Source organism: Callithrix jacchus, chromosome 3 (genome assembly GCF_049354715.1).
Source record: "Callithrix jacchus isolate 240 chromosome 3, calJac240_pri, whole genome shotgun sequence".
Taxonomy (NCBI): domain Eukaryota; kingdom Metazoa; phylum Chordata; class Mammalia; order Primates; family Cebidae; genus Callithrix; species Callithrix jacchus.
In genome coordinates, this window is record NC_133504.1 from 56,000,704 (window position 1) to 56,017,201 (window position 16,498).

The 16,498-nt window shown below is 40.2% G+C and overlaps 1 protein-coding gene across 1 annotated transcript in view; it reads left to right on the forward strand.

Annotated features, from left to right (window-relative positions):
- The window catches only part of RNF150 (ring finger protein 150), a 287,625-nt gene that overhangs the window by 219,161 nt on the left and 51,966 nt on the right, over window positions 1-16,498 (forward strand). The window contains exons 5-6 of the mRNA XM_008992675.5: window positions 8,260-8,356; window positions 14,493-14,703. Of these exons, the coding sequence (XP_008990923.1) occupies window positions 8,260-8,356; window positions 14,493-14,703 (308 nt within the window). The remainder of the gene's footprint in view (window positions 1-8,259; window positions 8,357-14,492; window positions 14,704-16,498) is intronic.

Consider the following 16,498-nt stretch of genomic DNA (forward strand, 5'->3'; position numbering starts at 1 on the left):
TGTCTAATTTTAGCTCACACCAGCCTATATTATAGAAAGGACACATGTCATTATTGCCCCTTTATTTTACTAAAAGAAAACCTTAACTCAAAGAAGTTGGTCCCAGGGCCCAAAGTAAAGCCAGGTTTTCTGACTTCTGGGCCAGCTCTGTATCACTGGCTATGGTGTCAACTCCATAGCCACACTTATCCTGCTCAAGCAGGATGCCCTGCTGTACTTTCATGCCTCTGGGGATATGGGTTTGGCTGAAAATCTGCTTCAGAAACCCCATCTCACTCTAAGCCAAATGTCCAAGAACCCCAAGGAAACTAAATCAAATCTAGCCAAGTTTTAAGCGTTTTAATTCCTCTGTATGGTCTCTGGATTTTACTTTCCAAACTTGTGACTGTGAACCTGAAAAGAGAGCAGCTTTTTCACAGGACAGGGCTTGTGTGGCAAGCAGCAATGTACTTCATCGCATTCTTTTTTTTGCTCTATCACATGAAACTGTTATCATATTTGCTTGCCAAAACAAAGTTATTATGTTTATAACTGCAGCCAAAAATGGTTACTACTGGCTCTGCATTACAGCTCTTTTTTCCATTTATTTTTTTTTCTATTTTAAAAAAATGATGTTTTTAGGCTGGGCACAGTGGCTCACGCCTGTAATCCCAGCACTTTGGGAGGCCAAGATGGTGGATCTCCTGAGATCAGGAGTTCCAGACCAGCCTGGCCAACATGGCAAAACCCCGTCTCTACAAAAATACAAAAATTAGCTGGGCATGGTGGTGCATGCTTATAGTCCCAGCTACTTGGGAGGCTAACACAGAAGAAACACTTGATCATGGGATACGGAGGTTGCAATGAGCCAAGATCGTGCGACTGCATTATACAACCTGGACAATAGAGCAATACTCCATCTCAAATAAATATATTTTTTAAATAAATACATAAATACGATGTTTTTAAATGATTGGTTCAACCATTTCAAATCAAGCCCTTTAGCAGAATTGTCCCCACAGTGTGGCACTAGGTCAGTGCCATTGAGTATATGGTAGGGAGAGACATGTGTCTGCTTACTTGACTTAATCAACACCACACAGCAAGTCGTAATTATACTGTCCCCCTTAAAAAGACTTCCTGTTTAGGAGACATAGAAAGCTGGAAAAGTACAGAAGGAAATAACTTAATGATGAGATGTTTACCATCACAAGGAACAGGGAAAAGTATGGCTCAGGTCCATGATTATTTTTCTCACCATTCATACCTCATTCCAGTGCAGTTCGTCTACATTATTTCTGAATGTTAATTTAGACTCATATTTTCCAACCTCATTTTCTGTTCATCCACTTTACATAGCCTACATTTTAACCCATATATATCATGTTACAGGTTGAGTATCCTTTAACTCAAAATGCCTGGGACCAGAAGTGTTTCACATTTTGATTCTGGAATATTTGCATTATACGTACGAGTCACCATCCCTCATCTGGAAATCCAAAATCCAAAATGCTACAGTGAGCATTTTCATTGAGCACCCTTTTGGGCACTCAAAATTTTCCAGATTTTAAAGCATTTCAGATTTTGGATTTTCAGATGAGGGAAACTCAACCTCTGCTTCTCCTATATGTTGATTCATGTAAATCCCTTCCTTTTGAATTTCTTTCTTGCATTCTAAATTCTTCAAAGTTCTTCCCACACTTTAGGCTGTATGAAAGGCCTTACTGTATCCCATAACCTCCTAATTTCCTCACAAACTTCTCCCTTTACTGAATTCTGTAGCAGTTTTATTTATATTTATGACCTGTCACTGTGCATGTTATACCAACATCATTTAAAATAGTTAATACTGCTATTATCACCTGAACATACTAATGAAGCACTTTACAAACAAGCATTTAACCCTTACAACAGCCCCGTAAGGTATTTTACTAGTCAGGATAGGCTAAGCTTTGATGCAGTAACAATAACAAACCCAACGCTCAGTGGCTTAACACAGCAAGGATTTCTCACCCATGCTTTGTGCCCACTGTGTGTCAGCAGTGGCTGTCACTCATGGTAGTCAGGCTGACAAAGCAGTCACTATCTCAAACATTGGCAATTGACAGGTTAGCAATTAAGTGCCATGAAATCTGTCATTTCTCTTTATAATTTATCTTCCAGAATTAGTCACATGGCCATACCCAGGAGAGCTTGTCATCCCCGCCATGTGCTGGAGGGATGGAGAGCTGACATACTGGATGATAGTATTCAGTGCCTCAGATAGGTGCTCTTGTTATCCTCATTTTATCAGTGAAGAAACTAAGGCTCAGAGAGGTTAAGCTGGAGCACTGAAATATACTGGGAAAGAATAAAGGCTTGAATACCTCCAGCTACCCCCCTTATCTGTGACAATTTGAGGATGGGGTGAGGAGTAGTGTGGGTAAAAGCACTGACTGTCAGTCGGAGTTGGAATCCTAGCTCTGCAGCTGACTAGCCCTTTGGATAATTTACTTTCATGAGCTTCAGCTCTCTCTTCCATAAAACAAAAATAATGATTTCTACTTCATAGAGCTGTTGTGATTTAATTATGTATGTAACATGCCTGGTACATAGTAGGGATACAATAACTGGTAGATACTGTCAGTATTCATTAATTACTGACATTAATGTCAGTGTTCGTTAAAAATTCACTCTCTATTGACAATTTTGCAAACAAGATTCAGAGGCTCTGCAGAAACATTTTGGGTAAGCATAGAAGTACTAGGTATCTTTTTTAAATTGTTGATGTTTTCCTAGGAATATGGGATTCTTAGGTACCTGAGTGAATCACATTTTTTAATAACCACTTCACTAAGGAGAATGAGACAGCTTGCGTTGGTGCCAAAGGAAAACCACAGGGTCCTTATCTCACTTGCAGGGTGTTAGGGTCCAACGGTGCCTACAGAAGTGAACGAGATAGAAAAGACAGAACAGCCTCTTCTCTCTCCAGCTGGGGAGAAAAATGTCATTAAATTGGGGAGGCAATCACACATATAGGTGAAAGAACAGCAGAAAACAAGAATCAATAGATATGGAAATTAGTTTAGTTTGGTTTCTCATTACTGCCGAAAAGTGTAAGAATGTATTATTCATCATCATCTCTACATTATTATGCAGTTGTCTGCATCCTCTTTTGTCAGGTGTTTGAAGAACTCTTTTTAAAATGTTTGCTTCCCTTTGGTGAATGAGGAAGGAAAACAGCTTTGGCCAACTCTTTGTTGTATTTCCAATTTGTTGGGATTGTTAAGAGATGGATTATCTTGTCTTCCTCATGTTCTTTCTCATGTGGCGCTTGTTAAACCATGGGAGGGCTCACTGCTATCCCGCAAATCGTGCAAATAAGATGAGATGGATCTTACCTTGGAGGTTTACTAACTGGTGCATTTCCCTAAACTCCAGATTCTTTCCTTGTCTTTTGTTTATTTATTTAGTCTGGTGACTTTTATTTTTCTTTCCACTTAGAGGAAAATATTGTTTTGCAATCCCAATTATAAGGATAAAATTTTCATATTTGGTGGTCAATATAGAACTAAAAAGAAATGAATATTAATTAATAATAAGCCTGACTGCCCTATGTGTCATTTCAGCAGTTTTTCTTTTTTGCCCTTAGTTCTCCCTCTGGTTTTTTTAAAATTTGTAGTTATTTGTTTTCCATGTTAGAAAAGTTACACAAAAGAGTATAAATTATAGTAATCACAGAATATCTTAAAAATAAGATGCAATACAGTGCTATTAATAAAATGTATGGTAGTTTACAATTAAGGAGTACCAGGACTTATGTTTTAAGCTTTGTGGGTGTCATTTATTCTCTCTCCTCCTCTCTCTTCTCTCCTCTCTCTCTCTCACACACACTCACACACACACACAGACTCATTCACTCATGAAGCCCATACCTGTAAGATAAAATCTCACTGATGAGGAACTGAATCTTAGAGAGCTAAGGTAACTTGCCTAGGACAAAAAAAGCCAGAAAACAGCAGACCCAGGAGTGCAACCTTTCCATGGCCTTCCCATTGTAGTCAGCAGTGAATCGCTAGATGACTGTGGTGCTGCCTTAAAGGGCAGGGCCTTGTCTTAATCATCTTTGTACCCAGCACAGAACAGAATGGAACAAGGGGTGACGTAACCAGTGCTATATTTTAGGAAGATAAATCTGGCAACAATGAGTGGGATGAAGAGAACAAGAAAAGACTGGCAGCATGGAGAGCAGTTTCGATGCCATTGCAGTGATACAGAGAAAAAGAGGATGAGCTAGCACAGGAGGGAGCCGCCCTGACAGAAGAAAAGTCGCGAATGTGACAGATTCAGGAAGAGTACATGAATGAGACTTGACCATGTGGAGGCAGGGAGACGTGCTTGGTCCTTGGGTAAATAAATATCTGTTCGTGCAGCAAATGATTCTTGAGCATCAACCATGTGCCAGGAACTATTCTAGGTCCTGGAGATGCAACAGTGAATCCAGGAAAAGAAGAATTTTATTCTCATAGAGCTTATATCCTAATTGGAGGATATGTTGGTCAGGATTCTCCAGAGAAGCAGTACTAGCAGGAGGTACACAGAAATAGAGATGTAGATATAGATAGAGGTTTCAAGGAATTGGCCTATGTGATTGCATGGTCTGGCAAGCCTGAAGTCTGCAGGACAAGCCTATAGGCCAGAAACACTTGGCAGGAGCTGATGCTACAGTCTAGAGAAGAATTTCTTCTCAGAGAAAACTCAGGGTTTTGTTTGTTTGTTTTGAGGCGAAGCCCTGCTCTCTCAGCCAGGCAGGAGTACAGTGGCGTGATCATGGCTCACTGCAACTTCCATCTCCCAGGTTAAGCAGTTCTCCCACCTCAGCCTCCCAAGTAGCTGGAATTACAGGCACACACCACCACACTCAGCTAGTTTTTATATTTTTAGTAGAGACCAGATTTCACCATGTTGGCCAGGCTCGTCTCAAACTCCTGAACTCAAGTGATTTGCCTTCCACCTACCTCGGCCTCCCAAAGTGCCGGGATTACAGGTGTGAGCCACCACACACAGCCAAAACCTCAGTTTTGCTCTTAAGATCGTTCAAATGATTTCATGAGGCCCACCCGGATTGTTGAGGATAATCCCCTTTATTTAAGGTCAACTGATTTTAGACATTAACCGCATCTACAAAATATTTTCATAGCAACATCTGGATTTGTATCAATTGAATAACTGGGTACTATAGCCTCGCCAAGTTGCCACATAAAAACTAAGCATCCAGAGGAGGTGTAAGAATGACCAGTGCATAGAGAGAAACAACTGAGGGTGTTTGAGAACAATGACCAGTGTCTATGGATGAGAGACTCCAGCAAAGGCTTTTCTGCTGTAGTAGATACCTCTCCATCTGTAGTGACTTACAGACAGACCACTGAGACTTGGGGATATTAATCATCATATTTGAGTGCTAAAACAGCTAATGAATGGTCCTGCTGTCATTCTGACTCAGCACATATGCAGAAAACAGCGGAGTCCTGCCTCCAGGGAATGGTCAAAGGACCAGAATATTTGACTTTTTCCCAGGAGCAATACCAGTTGGTGAGCAAGTTCAGATTAGGAACTTGAGCATCAGCTGAGTGCCAGAAACTGGGGATGCTGGGGGTGCAACAGTGAATCAAGCAAACAAGGATTTTGCTTTCATAGAGAGCAGTCCTCCACTCTAATTGAAGGATATATTGGTCAGGATTCTCCAGAGAATTAGAACCAGCAGGAAATATGTAGGAATAAAAACAAAGATACAGAGCGTAGAACCTGAACATGGAGAGGTCAAATTGCTTTTTGGAAGTGCAAGGAAATGAATGGCTTTATCCAACTTGGGTGCCAGACTCCCCCTTCTCCTTGCTGCCCCTCCCTCACTTGCCTTTTGCTTGAGCCATCACCCCTCTTCCACCCCCATCTTCCCCTCCATGTAAACCATGACCCTTAGGTCTCCATGTAAACCAAAGCTCTTAGGTCTCAGCTTTGTCCCTTTGTTAGGGAGCCCTTCCCTGACACCCCAACTAGGATAAATCTCCCAGTTATACGCCCCTCCTAGCCAAACTCCCTTTTCCTCTACTGTAGTACTTAACATGGTTGTCACTAAGTAGTTTATTTCTATATTATTTTATTAATGTCGGCTTCTCTTGCTTTTTGAGGGAAAGAGCCAAATCAAAATTGTGCCGATTCTCTGTCGAGCACAGTTGTTGGTATATACTACTTGTTGCATGAATGCACAGATAAAGAAGTGAATGGATGAGTGAATGAAATATATACCTTCCAAGTAGTTATGTATTAGTCTGTTCTCACACTGCTATAAAGAAATACCTGAGACTAGGTAATTTATAAAGAAATACCTGAGACTAGGTAATTTATAAAGAAAAGAAAGTTAGGTTGGGCACAGTGGCTCATGCCTGTACTCCCAGCACTTTGAGAGGCTGAGGTGGGCAGATCACTTGAGGTCAGGAGTTCAGGACCAGCCTGGTCAACATGGCAAAACCCCATCTCTACTAAAAATATAAAAAGTAGCCAGCTGTGGTGGTGGACACCTGTAAATCCCAGCTACTTGGGAGGCTGAGGCACAAGAATCACTTGAACCCAGGAGGTGGAGGTTGAAGTGAGCCAAGATTGCACCACTGCACTCTAGCCTGGGTGGCAGAGTGAGACTCCATCTCAAAGAAAAAAAAAAAAAAGAGGTTTAATTGGCTCAGAGTCCCATAGGCTGTAGGAAGCATGATGCTGGCATCTGCTGGGCTTCTGAGGAGGCCTCAGGAAATTTTCAATCATGGCAGAAAGCAAAGGGGGAACCAGCACCTCGCAAGGCTGGAGCAGAGGGAAGCAGAATGGGGAGGCACCGCACACTTTTAAACAACCAGATATCATGAGAAATCACTATCACAAGTACAGCACCAAGAGGGACCCTTGAGAAATCACTATCACAAGAACAGTACCAAGAGGGAAATCTGCCCCCAGTCCAGTCACCTCCCACCAGGCCCCACCGCCGACACTGGAGATTACAATTCGACATGAGATCCAAACCATATCATAGTAAATCTGCAGCCCATCTTAAACAATAACCTGGAAACATAATAACACATCCTTGTTGCTACAGTCCTGTTTTCTAATCCCCAATCTGATCATATCCTGTATGCAGCCAATCTCATCTTTGGCATTTGCGTTCTTCTAATTTCAGTTTAAAAGGTAGCACTTCCCCAAACTCTTCTCTAATTTGGAGGTACTTTTTAAGCATTTGAGCCCAACACCCCCTAACACAAGACAAATGAGATTTTCTGAACTGTTAGAACAAAAGGCGGTACAAGTGAGAAAACAGAGTAGAAATATTCAAGAACAGTGCCCCATTGCAAAGGGGAGATAAGCAGGGGTACAGAAGGAGAGTCAGGCATGCATGGAATGTCCTAAGGAAGTCCTCATATTTAAAACAGATAGTTCTTTCTCTTCTTGCCTCAGGTAGGAAATTCTGACTACTTCTGCCTATGATCTGAAGTCTTGGGAGTTAGAAGAAAAGCTTCTGACTCAAGGAGTTCCTGACATCTCTGAGTGGACTCTTTTGAGCCAAGTTCAGAGAAAGTTTAGTTAGGAAGCTCTCCTGTACCCACCAAATGCCCCCTTCTGCCACGAAGGCAAAAGCTAGTAATGACTGGCCCATGGGAATCATCGTGTCGTTGAGTGAATGGACTGTACAGATATGATGACTACCCACATGAGACCCCAGAGCCTTTCACTACGGCTTTTGATTTGACAACCAGAAGTCACAACAACTTAAAATGGCATTGGTGTTATTGAATGCTTCAAGGAGCTCTTTTGTCCTTTTGTGTTAGATCCCAAATGTTAATGGAAATCAGCCTTTACTTTCCAGTTGTCTTCTTACTGTGGGAAAAGAAATTCTGAATTTTCTTTTAAAATAGCATCAATCAAGTCATCCTACAAGGTGTGTACATGTTTTCCCACTTGTATTCTTGTCATTAGAGCTTATTTGTATTGAGAAACTCAGTTTCTGCAGTCTCTACAATTTCTGAAACTTGGAAGACTCCATTGAAAACTATATAGGACACTCTTGGGATCCAGACAAATTTTGACTATATCACTACAGGGTATAACAGGAAACATTCTGATCCACAAGTTAGTGATGGAGCTTTGAGCCTTGACTCTGCCACTGAGCAATTGTGTGACCTTGAACAAGTCCCTGGGCCATGGTGGACTAAGTAGTCTCTGCAGTTACCGCCACTCTAAGATGTATGGTTCTCATTGCAGGCATCTTTTCCACAAGTCCTGTGTTGACCCCTGGCTTCTAGACCATCGCACCTGTCCCATGTGCAAGATGAACATTCTTAAAGCCCTAGGGATCCCGGTAAGCACAGCACAGCCTACAGCATCATCATGTCTGTCTTTCTGCATTGCCCCCAAAGCAGGGAGAAAACATTATACTTGGATGTTCTGTGTCCCCTCAGTCATACATAGCAGTCACATTATCTTATGAGGCTCCAAGGGAACTCCTATGTCTGAAAACATTTCTCCTCTCACTTTTTCCCTGAAGACATCCCAACCTTTCACCATGTGCATTGTGTTTGTCTGTGAGTCAAGGTGTCACTTGTGCAGCTCATTGGCTTCTCTTCTGGGCTGCAGTATGAGAGGACAGATGAGACAGCAGCAGACACATCCCGGGCCAATTGCACACTGAGCACCTCTTGCACCATCACCCATGTTCAGCCATCGGAAGATCCATGTGCCATGCTTTCTGGTGTTGCCCCACAATCACCTGGCTCTCAGAGAGAGAGAGCACCTTCCAGAGGGGAGGACAGAGGCTGAGAGTCAGGCTCAAAGCCTCAGCTAAACTCAGATCTCTGTGGAGACTTTGAGCAAACAGGAAACCAGAGCCAGGAAAGCTAACACTTAGTTCTTAATTTAACGGGTTCCCCCAGTTGACTCCCCCAGAGACTAAATGTTTTCTAAAATTTTGTCTCTCCCCTGTGCAAAGAGAATCAGCCAGCTGGCGTGATGCTCCAGGGAGACTTTCCCAGGACCGCATCAGGTGAAGCCTGCAAGCTGGTGGGTGGTGAGACACCAGCTGCTATGTGTTCTTCCCTCTCAGCAATGAGGGCAGGAAGCAAGGCAGGCCACCAAATCCACGGACTACACTAAGAGATGTGAGAAACCACACGGTGCTGTCTAGAAGAAGTCAGACAAATGAAATGCATATACCAGCTCCCCCTCAGGCCCTCCACTTTGCTGCCACCTCCCTATTGTCACTCCTCACGGCTAATGGCAGAGAATAAAGAGAATGTTAATAGTCCCAAGATCTCACTGAAGGAGGAAGGATCAGATCCCATATTAAAGGTTTACTTTAATCCCAAAGGACTAATAATTTTAGGAATATCAGAGTGGCTCTGCTGGAGGGGGCACGCCTGAAACATTATGAGGACATGCATTGGCTGAATTTTCTACCCTGTGCCAGCTGCTTCCATGCCTGCTGTATGATCTGCATGGTTGATATTCCAAACACAAATCAACTTGTGTGACTGTACCTTTGAGCTAGATTTTAAAGACAATGCATTAAATGTTCAGACCAGTTATATATGCATATTGCATTTAAAATGAAAATCAATTAAAGGGAACACGAAACATCAGTAAAAACCCAGCAGCTCTACCAGATACTGGTGACTTAGGAAGCTGAGCTCAGTTTTTGTACTGTTCACATTTTTGTCTGTAACTGAGTCTCTCAGGGGAGGGGGAAATGTGTGTATGTGTGTCTATAGTCTCCAAGGTCTTTAGAATCCTCACAGTTCTCACAATGAAGGAGAGACAGTTGGATCCTTTGATGTGTTCCTATTGTTCAGGGTACTTTTAGAGATCTTAAGTGCCAATGCCACTGTTCTCTGGTCAGGACGACGAAAACTAACAAGCATCCATCATTCAATTTTGTACAAGAGAGTATTTGATTCCAGACTTTTTCAGTGGAGGTGTAACTTCTGCAAAAGTTGCTTGTAAATAAGATGCAAGTATTGCTGTGAATTTTTAGAAAGAATTATGGGGTGGCCTTTTCTCTTATTTCCAAGATTAATAATATTTTAACCTTTAGCATTTGGGCATTCTGGCCATGATTTGATGCCTACAAAGTCTGGATAGAATGTTACTTAGCACAATGAACTGTCAGAAAAATAAACATCAGTAGCATCTTTTGGATTTGGTAAGGATTTTTTAAAAGCCAGCTGAACAAGAACATGATACACAACCAAGCTTGCCCCACAAAACAGAACACTCTCTATGACGAATAAGGCTTTTGTGCTATTTCTCCCAAAGCACAAAGGCATATGGATACCCTCTGTGCCTCTCAAGCCTTTTCTGTTTTTGTCCTAGGGGATTACAAAGTCAGGATCTGGGTGGAATTTTGGTTATTGTTCCCCTTCATCATTCTACCACTGGGTAGCACTATGTCTGAATTATATCAATAAGATGACTTCTACTCTATTCTTAAAACATTCCATCTCACTGGGCAAGCTCATGGCCTTCTCAATTAGAAAACACTTCCTATATCAAACTGAAACCCTTTGTATATGGCTTAAACAAATTGTCTTATAATTTTCCTATGTTCTATATATTTCATTACTTCTTATTCAAAGAATATTGAAAAAGAGCTTGTCACTCTCTGATAACTGATGTCTGTTGATGCTTCATATCTACATTCCTTACATATGCTAAGTGCTCAATAAATGTCTGTGGAATTTCAGCCCTTTAGCACCTTGAATGTGCTAGTCATACAGTCGTATTTATGAATTTCATCCTGATTCTCCTCTGAACAGTGTCAGCTCGCAAACGACTTGGTTGTAATCCTAATCTACTAGATTATTCAAATACAGGTGGCATAGTATTTTTGTTTTTGGTTTTTGTTTTTGTTGTTTAAAGGGAGTGTCCTTGTATCTACCCATGGTATAAGACAAGTAAGTTAAAAGTCAAAAGCTAGGGATGTTGTTATTTTGTAAGTGATTTCCCTACAATAAACTAAAAAAATAAGAGCACAGTTCACTGGTCATGAAATTCCATGTAATGGAAAATAAACAATAAGTATCATTTTCCATTATAGTTTGCCAAGAGAAATATAATACTGAATAGAAAGAGTGGGGAGTCCTTTATTATCAGAAGCATTTTTTATCTACATTACACTGCTTTGCCCTCTATTCATCCAGCCATCTAGGTCTGTCTTGGTAGAATGACAGAATACAGTTTCAGTGACTCCTCCTCTAAGGTACCATATAACCTGGGTCTTTTATATGCCAGCCACCACCTCCTATCACTATTATCCTGACTGGAATAGGTTGATGATTTTTATTGAATATAAAATTCTGTATAGCTGATGTATTCACAAGTTTCTATTTAGCAGTCACTTTCTTTTAGGGGTTTTCCATGCTAACTTGAATTTAAATACGGGTGCGGTTTTCACGTGCAGATAGCATTTGACATCTTGTTTTAAAGTTTATGATTGTGACTTCTCTTAGAGCTATGTAAATTTGGTTTCTTTTCAAAATATTATTCCATTTGATGAAGCATGTAGAGTGGATGTAATCTTTAAGGTTCTGTAAAGTTGGTCTGTTAAATATTGTACCCAAGTCAAATTATTTGTGCTTGCTACCATTGACAGTTTCATTGGGCTAATTAGCTCTTTTACCCTCTACCCCACTCTGTTAAAGATATAGCACTATTCCTACTATCCCACAAAATGAAGAGCAAAGAAAAATACTGCATCAAGATTAAGAAAATACACAAGGAACTATATCAACAGCTAGATCAACATTTTGAAAAATATGTCCATTATTATTACATATGATTGCATTTAAGTGTTTATGGCCAGAAGAACAGCCTGCACAGTACTCTCTTTGTGAAATCTTTTCCTTCAGAAAGCCACACACAGTTGGTTATGCTTATAATAGATAAGCAGAACACCTGTACACAGCATATCTTACCTTTGAATAGAACTTTACAGTTTTTCAAATATTTTCTCAAATCCTTGTTTAATTGATTTAGGGCAGATACTAACAACATGCCCAAGTTTCCAGGGCAGAAACCTGAGACTCAGATCAAATTTCCAAGTCAATATTCACTGAGCACCTAGTCATTGTCAATGGCACTATGTAGGGGCTTGGAATCCAAGGCCAATAGAGTGTGGTTGCTTCACTTTACAATGTTTCGGGCCTAGCAGAGTGATACCAGCACATTAACTAATAGCCATACAGCATGGGAGAAGTGCCTTATAAAGTACTTCAACGATGCCTAACCTAGGAGGGAGCATGCCTTAGAAAAGGGGACACTGGACCTGGCAATTAAAGGGTGATTAGGAATTCCCCAGGGGTCAACTTGAGACTTGGGATAGGAAAAGGAGGGTTATTGGATCAAATGTCATCCTGAGCACAGGAAGAGTATAAGCTACAGTGTTGAGAGGAGGGAATGGATGGTGTGCTTCATGTCTCCAAAGGCTGAAGGTGAGGCCAGAAATGTAGGCTGGGGCCAGGCTCTAGAGCATCTGCCATTGACATGCCAGGGAGCATGTAATTCCTTCCTTAGGAGAAGAGAAGAAACATACCTATGGTGTTTTCTTTAAAGAATGCTCTGATGAGATAATGAAGACGAAAATAAACTGAAGAAGAGATTATAAGTAGATAGGAAAACGGTAATGGGGAGAGAATGCTCATAAACCCACCTGCTTGTGTCCAATGTCAATCAGTAAATTTAGTGAATTCAGTGAATTGATCATTCTTTGAATTTTTGACAAATTGAGTTTCGGTGAATTGGCTTACTTCCAATACAGCTAGAGAAGGCAAAAAGAAGAAAGAATACAGGAAAGAAATGAATGAGCTGAATTTGATGGGTTTATGGATTGATCAAGATCTCTAGCTGACTGTTAGGCCACAGGTGTGGAGCTCAGGAGACTGGTGTTACACAGCTAAGAGCAGAACATTAGGACAAGAGTCCAGCACTTTGGATTTCTTGTTTTCTGTTCCCTGTAAGCCCAGGAGTTCTGATGACCTTGGAAAACAACAGTCCTTGTGATGTTAATTCAATCATTGTCAATCCAGAATTCTCTTCTGCTAATCCTGACCCTGATGTTCTGCCTACTTTGGGAATGTAAAACAAACCATGTCATTATCATCCTTCAAGATGAAGTTGAAGTTCAGACCAGAGCAAAAGAAATTACGGCTGTTCTTTCGTTTGTTTGTTTGTTTGAGACAGAGTCTCACTCTGTCACCAGGCTGGAGTGCAATGTCGTGATCTCAGCTCACTCGCCTCCCAGGTTCAAGCAATTCTCCTGCCTCAGCCTCCCAAATATCTGGGACCACAGGCACATGTCACCAAGCCCAGCTAATTTTTGTATTTTTAGTAGAGACGGGGTTTCACCATGTTGGCCAGGATGGTGTCGATCTCTTGACCTCGTGATCTACCTGCCTTAGCCTCCCCAAAGTGCTGGGATTACAGGCATGAGCCACCACTACCAGCCAGCTGTTCTTAATAGTCCTTAAGACAATATCCCTCCACCACCACCCTTTAAACATAATTTTGAGTTTGTGTGGAGACAGAACTGAAAGTAATTTGAAAAGATGTTTGTGTAAGAGATATAAATATATTCATTATTACTTCAAACCATCAGAACTAAGACAAAAGAGTAAAACATACAAAGAGTAAGATTTTGCCCAATAATAATACAGTCCAACAATGCTGGCCAATAAAGACTGCCTTGCAAAGCAGAGAGCTCCCATTGCTATATTCTTTAAAGGAAGCTGTCAATGATATTGGAGAGGAAAGAGTCCTATAACCCATCATTGATTGAACAAGGGGGTCTTACCCTAGTCTTATGATTCTAAGATTTTAATTTAAAGGATTTGACTAATATATGGTTAATTCCATATTAAGGACATGGGGATATTTCTCTATGGCTAGTTTTTGGCTTATGTTTTTCTTAAAAGTAGCCTTACTCTGTGCTTTTGTGTATGTTTGAGGGTATGTATGTATCTTTAATGAGCAAGCCATAATGACTTAGATTCTATTCTCCCTCCTACTCTCATATCATTAGTATATTTGTAAACAATGCATTAGTTTTGAGGGATAATGATCAGGCTACCAGCTACATTCTAGGTGTGCAGTAAATAATACTATATGTACGGAAATGCGTTCATTGTAAATACATTTCACATATTCCCCCAAGTGATTATTTAAATGTACAAATATTGCTTATCTTAAATTAAAACTTTCATTTTTATCCTAAAAAAATTAAAAGGAATATTTTTAATATAAAATGAACCTTTGGAAAGGAAATTTTGGAAGATCTTTTTATGTTAATATTATGGAAACTATATATAAAGTGTTTTTAAATAAAGCAGCTCAAGAAGTAAACAACAAAGAACTTCATTTTTTTATGGAGACAAAATATTTAGGCTGTAGACATTTAATCTCTTAAGTGGATGACGTACTGAGAACAGATCCTTTTCTCCCCCCATCAGCCCAATGCCGACTGCATGGACGACTTGCCCACTGACTTCGAGGGCTCGCTGGGAGGTCCACCGACCAACCAGATCACAGGAGCAAGTGACACAACAGTGAATGAAAGTTCAGTCACTTTGGACCCTGCTGTCCGGACTGTCGGAGCCTTGCAGGTGGTCCAGGATACAGACCCCACCCCCCAGGAGGGAGAAGTCATCTTTACTACTAACAGTAAGTTCTGCCATGCTTTAAGTGACATAGCCAGAAGGGCTGTTGCCTTGTGAGAATTGGAAAAGATTACCTTTCCTCAAGAAGATAAAAATACTGAATGAGTACATCATTGCTAGGTTCATCAGTTATAACTGCCAGCCCTTAGAAGAACTGCCTTCCCTAGAGCCAGCAGGGCAGACAGCCCACCTGGCTCTGTGTGCCCGTGCTCCTGCCTACCCACACACTGACACCAGGGCTCACACATCACAGCACTGCTCATTTTCCATACCCGCTTCCCATGGTACCTGAGGCACATTAGGGTCATGGATCTGGAACTTCTCATACTGGAGGGCAGGTAAGGGGAGCAACTGCAGGTGGTGCCCAGCAGGACTGGGATGGAGCACAACCATACCCACTCATGTGCACATGCTTGTATGCGTGTGCACATATGCAGTGGAGCTCACACATGCGTGTGACTGTAGGAACTAGTCTAGACTATGTGCAGGAGGCTGCTTTCCTTGTTTCAGTAGGATATGGATGTAAATGGCATCCCTTTAGATGGCCATATTTGCAATAGACACTAAACCGCTGTGCACAGTGGCCCTGCATACTAAAAGACCTTCCGGTATTTTATTTTCCCCCATCTCCTCCATAGACAGTCACTAAATCCTGTTCTGTTTGATGGTAGTTTTAATAAAAATATTAAAGGATGTATATTAGCATCAAGATTGAAGTAAAAATCTAAAGCACCTAGTATTCAGTCTAATAGAAGAGATAAAAGCTTCAGGAGTTCTAAGAAAGTCAGATGCAAATTAGCTCAGGTTTGAGGTTAAAAGAGTGAGTGGATATAGCAATTTTTAAATAAAGTGTATTTCTTTCTCTTGATAAAAGTAACCTATTCACTGTAGAAATTTGGAAATGTAGAAGAGCAGATTGAAGTATTTGGGGATATTTTCTTTTAAGCTGGTCTTTCTTTTACATTTTTGTGATTTCTGTAAAATTTATGAAAGCTTGCTAAAATGTAAAGATATTTATTTTTCTGATGAAGAAACTATGCATTATTGGAAAATTGAATGATAAAGAAAAGAATGAAAAATCACTGAGGGCTCCACTACTTGGAAACAATCACTCTTAATCTTTTGGTCTATTTCCTGATCATCTTGTATTATATAGTTGAGATGTTCCTATTTGGGATTTGAATATTGAATATTGTAAGCATACCATTTTTTCAGGACCTTGACAGAGGTAACTTAAAGAGGAGCTTGGTGAGAAATATCTGCCCTTGCAATGCTTATTAGTTTTTGATAAATAAGACCTTGAGAAACTTGACTTTTACAGGTATAAAGATCTCAGTATTGAAATGTTGACCATTCGGCATTTAAAATCCGTTAAAGATGGATTTTGATCCCTTTGTTTTGAAGGTTTAGACTAATGCAGTCCAATATTAATATAATGCAAGTCATGCATGTAATTTAAATTTTTCTATGGCTACACTAAAACATTTTTAAAAATGAAGTTCATTTTAATAATATATTTTTGTTTAACCCCATATATCCAAAAGATTTCACATTTTTTATACTCAGTCTTCAAAGTCTAGTGTGTATTTTCTTTACACTTACAGCACATTTCAGAATGTTTTTAAATAAAGTGGCTCAAGAAGTAAACAGTAAAGAACTTAATTTTTATTGAGATAAAATATTGTCTCAATAATTTATTTAAATTATTTATTAAAATAATAATTTTAATAAAATAATAATTTAATTTAATAAAATATAATAATTTCACAGCTTAATAAGATTAAATATTCCATTATTTA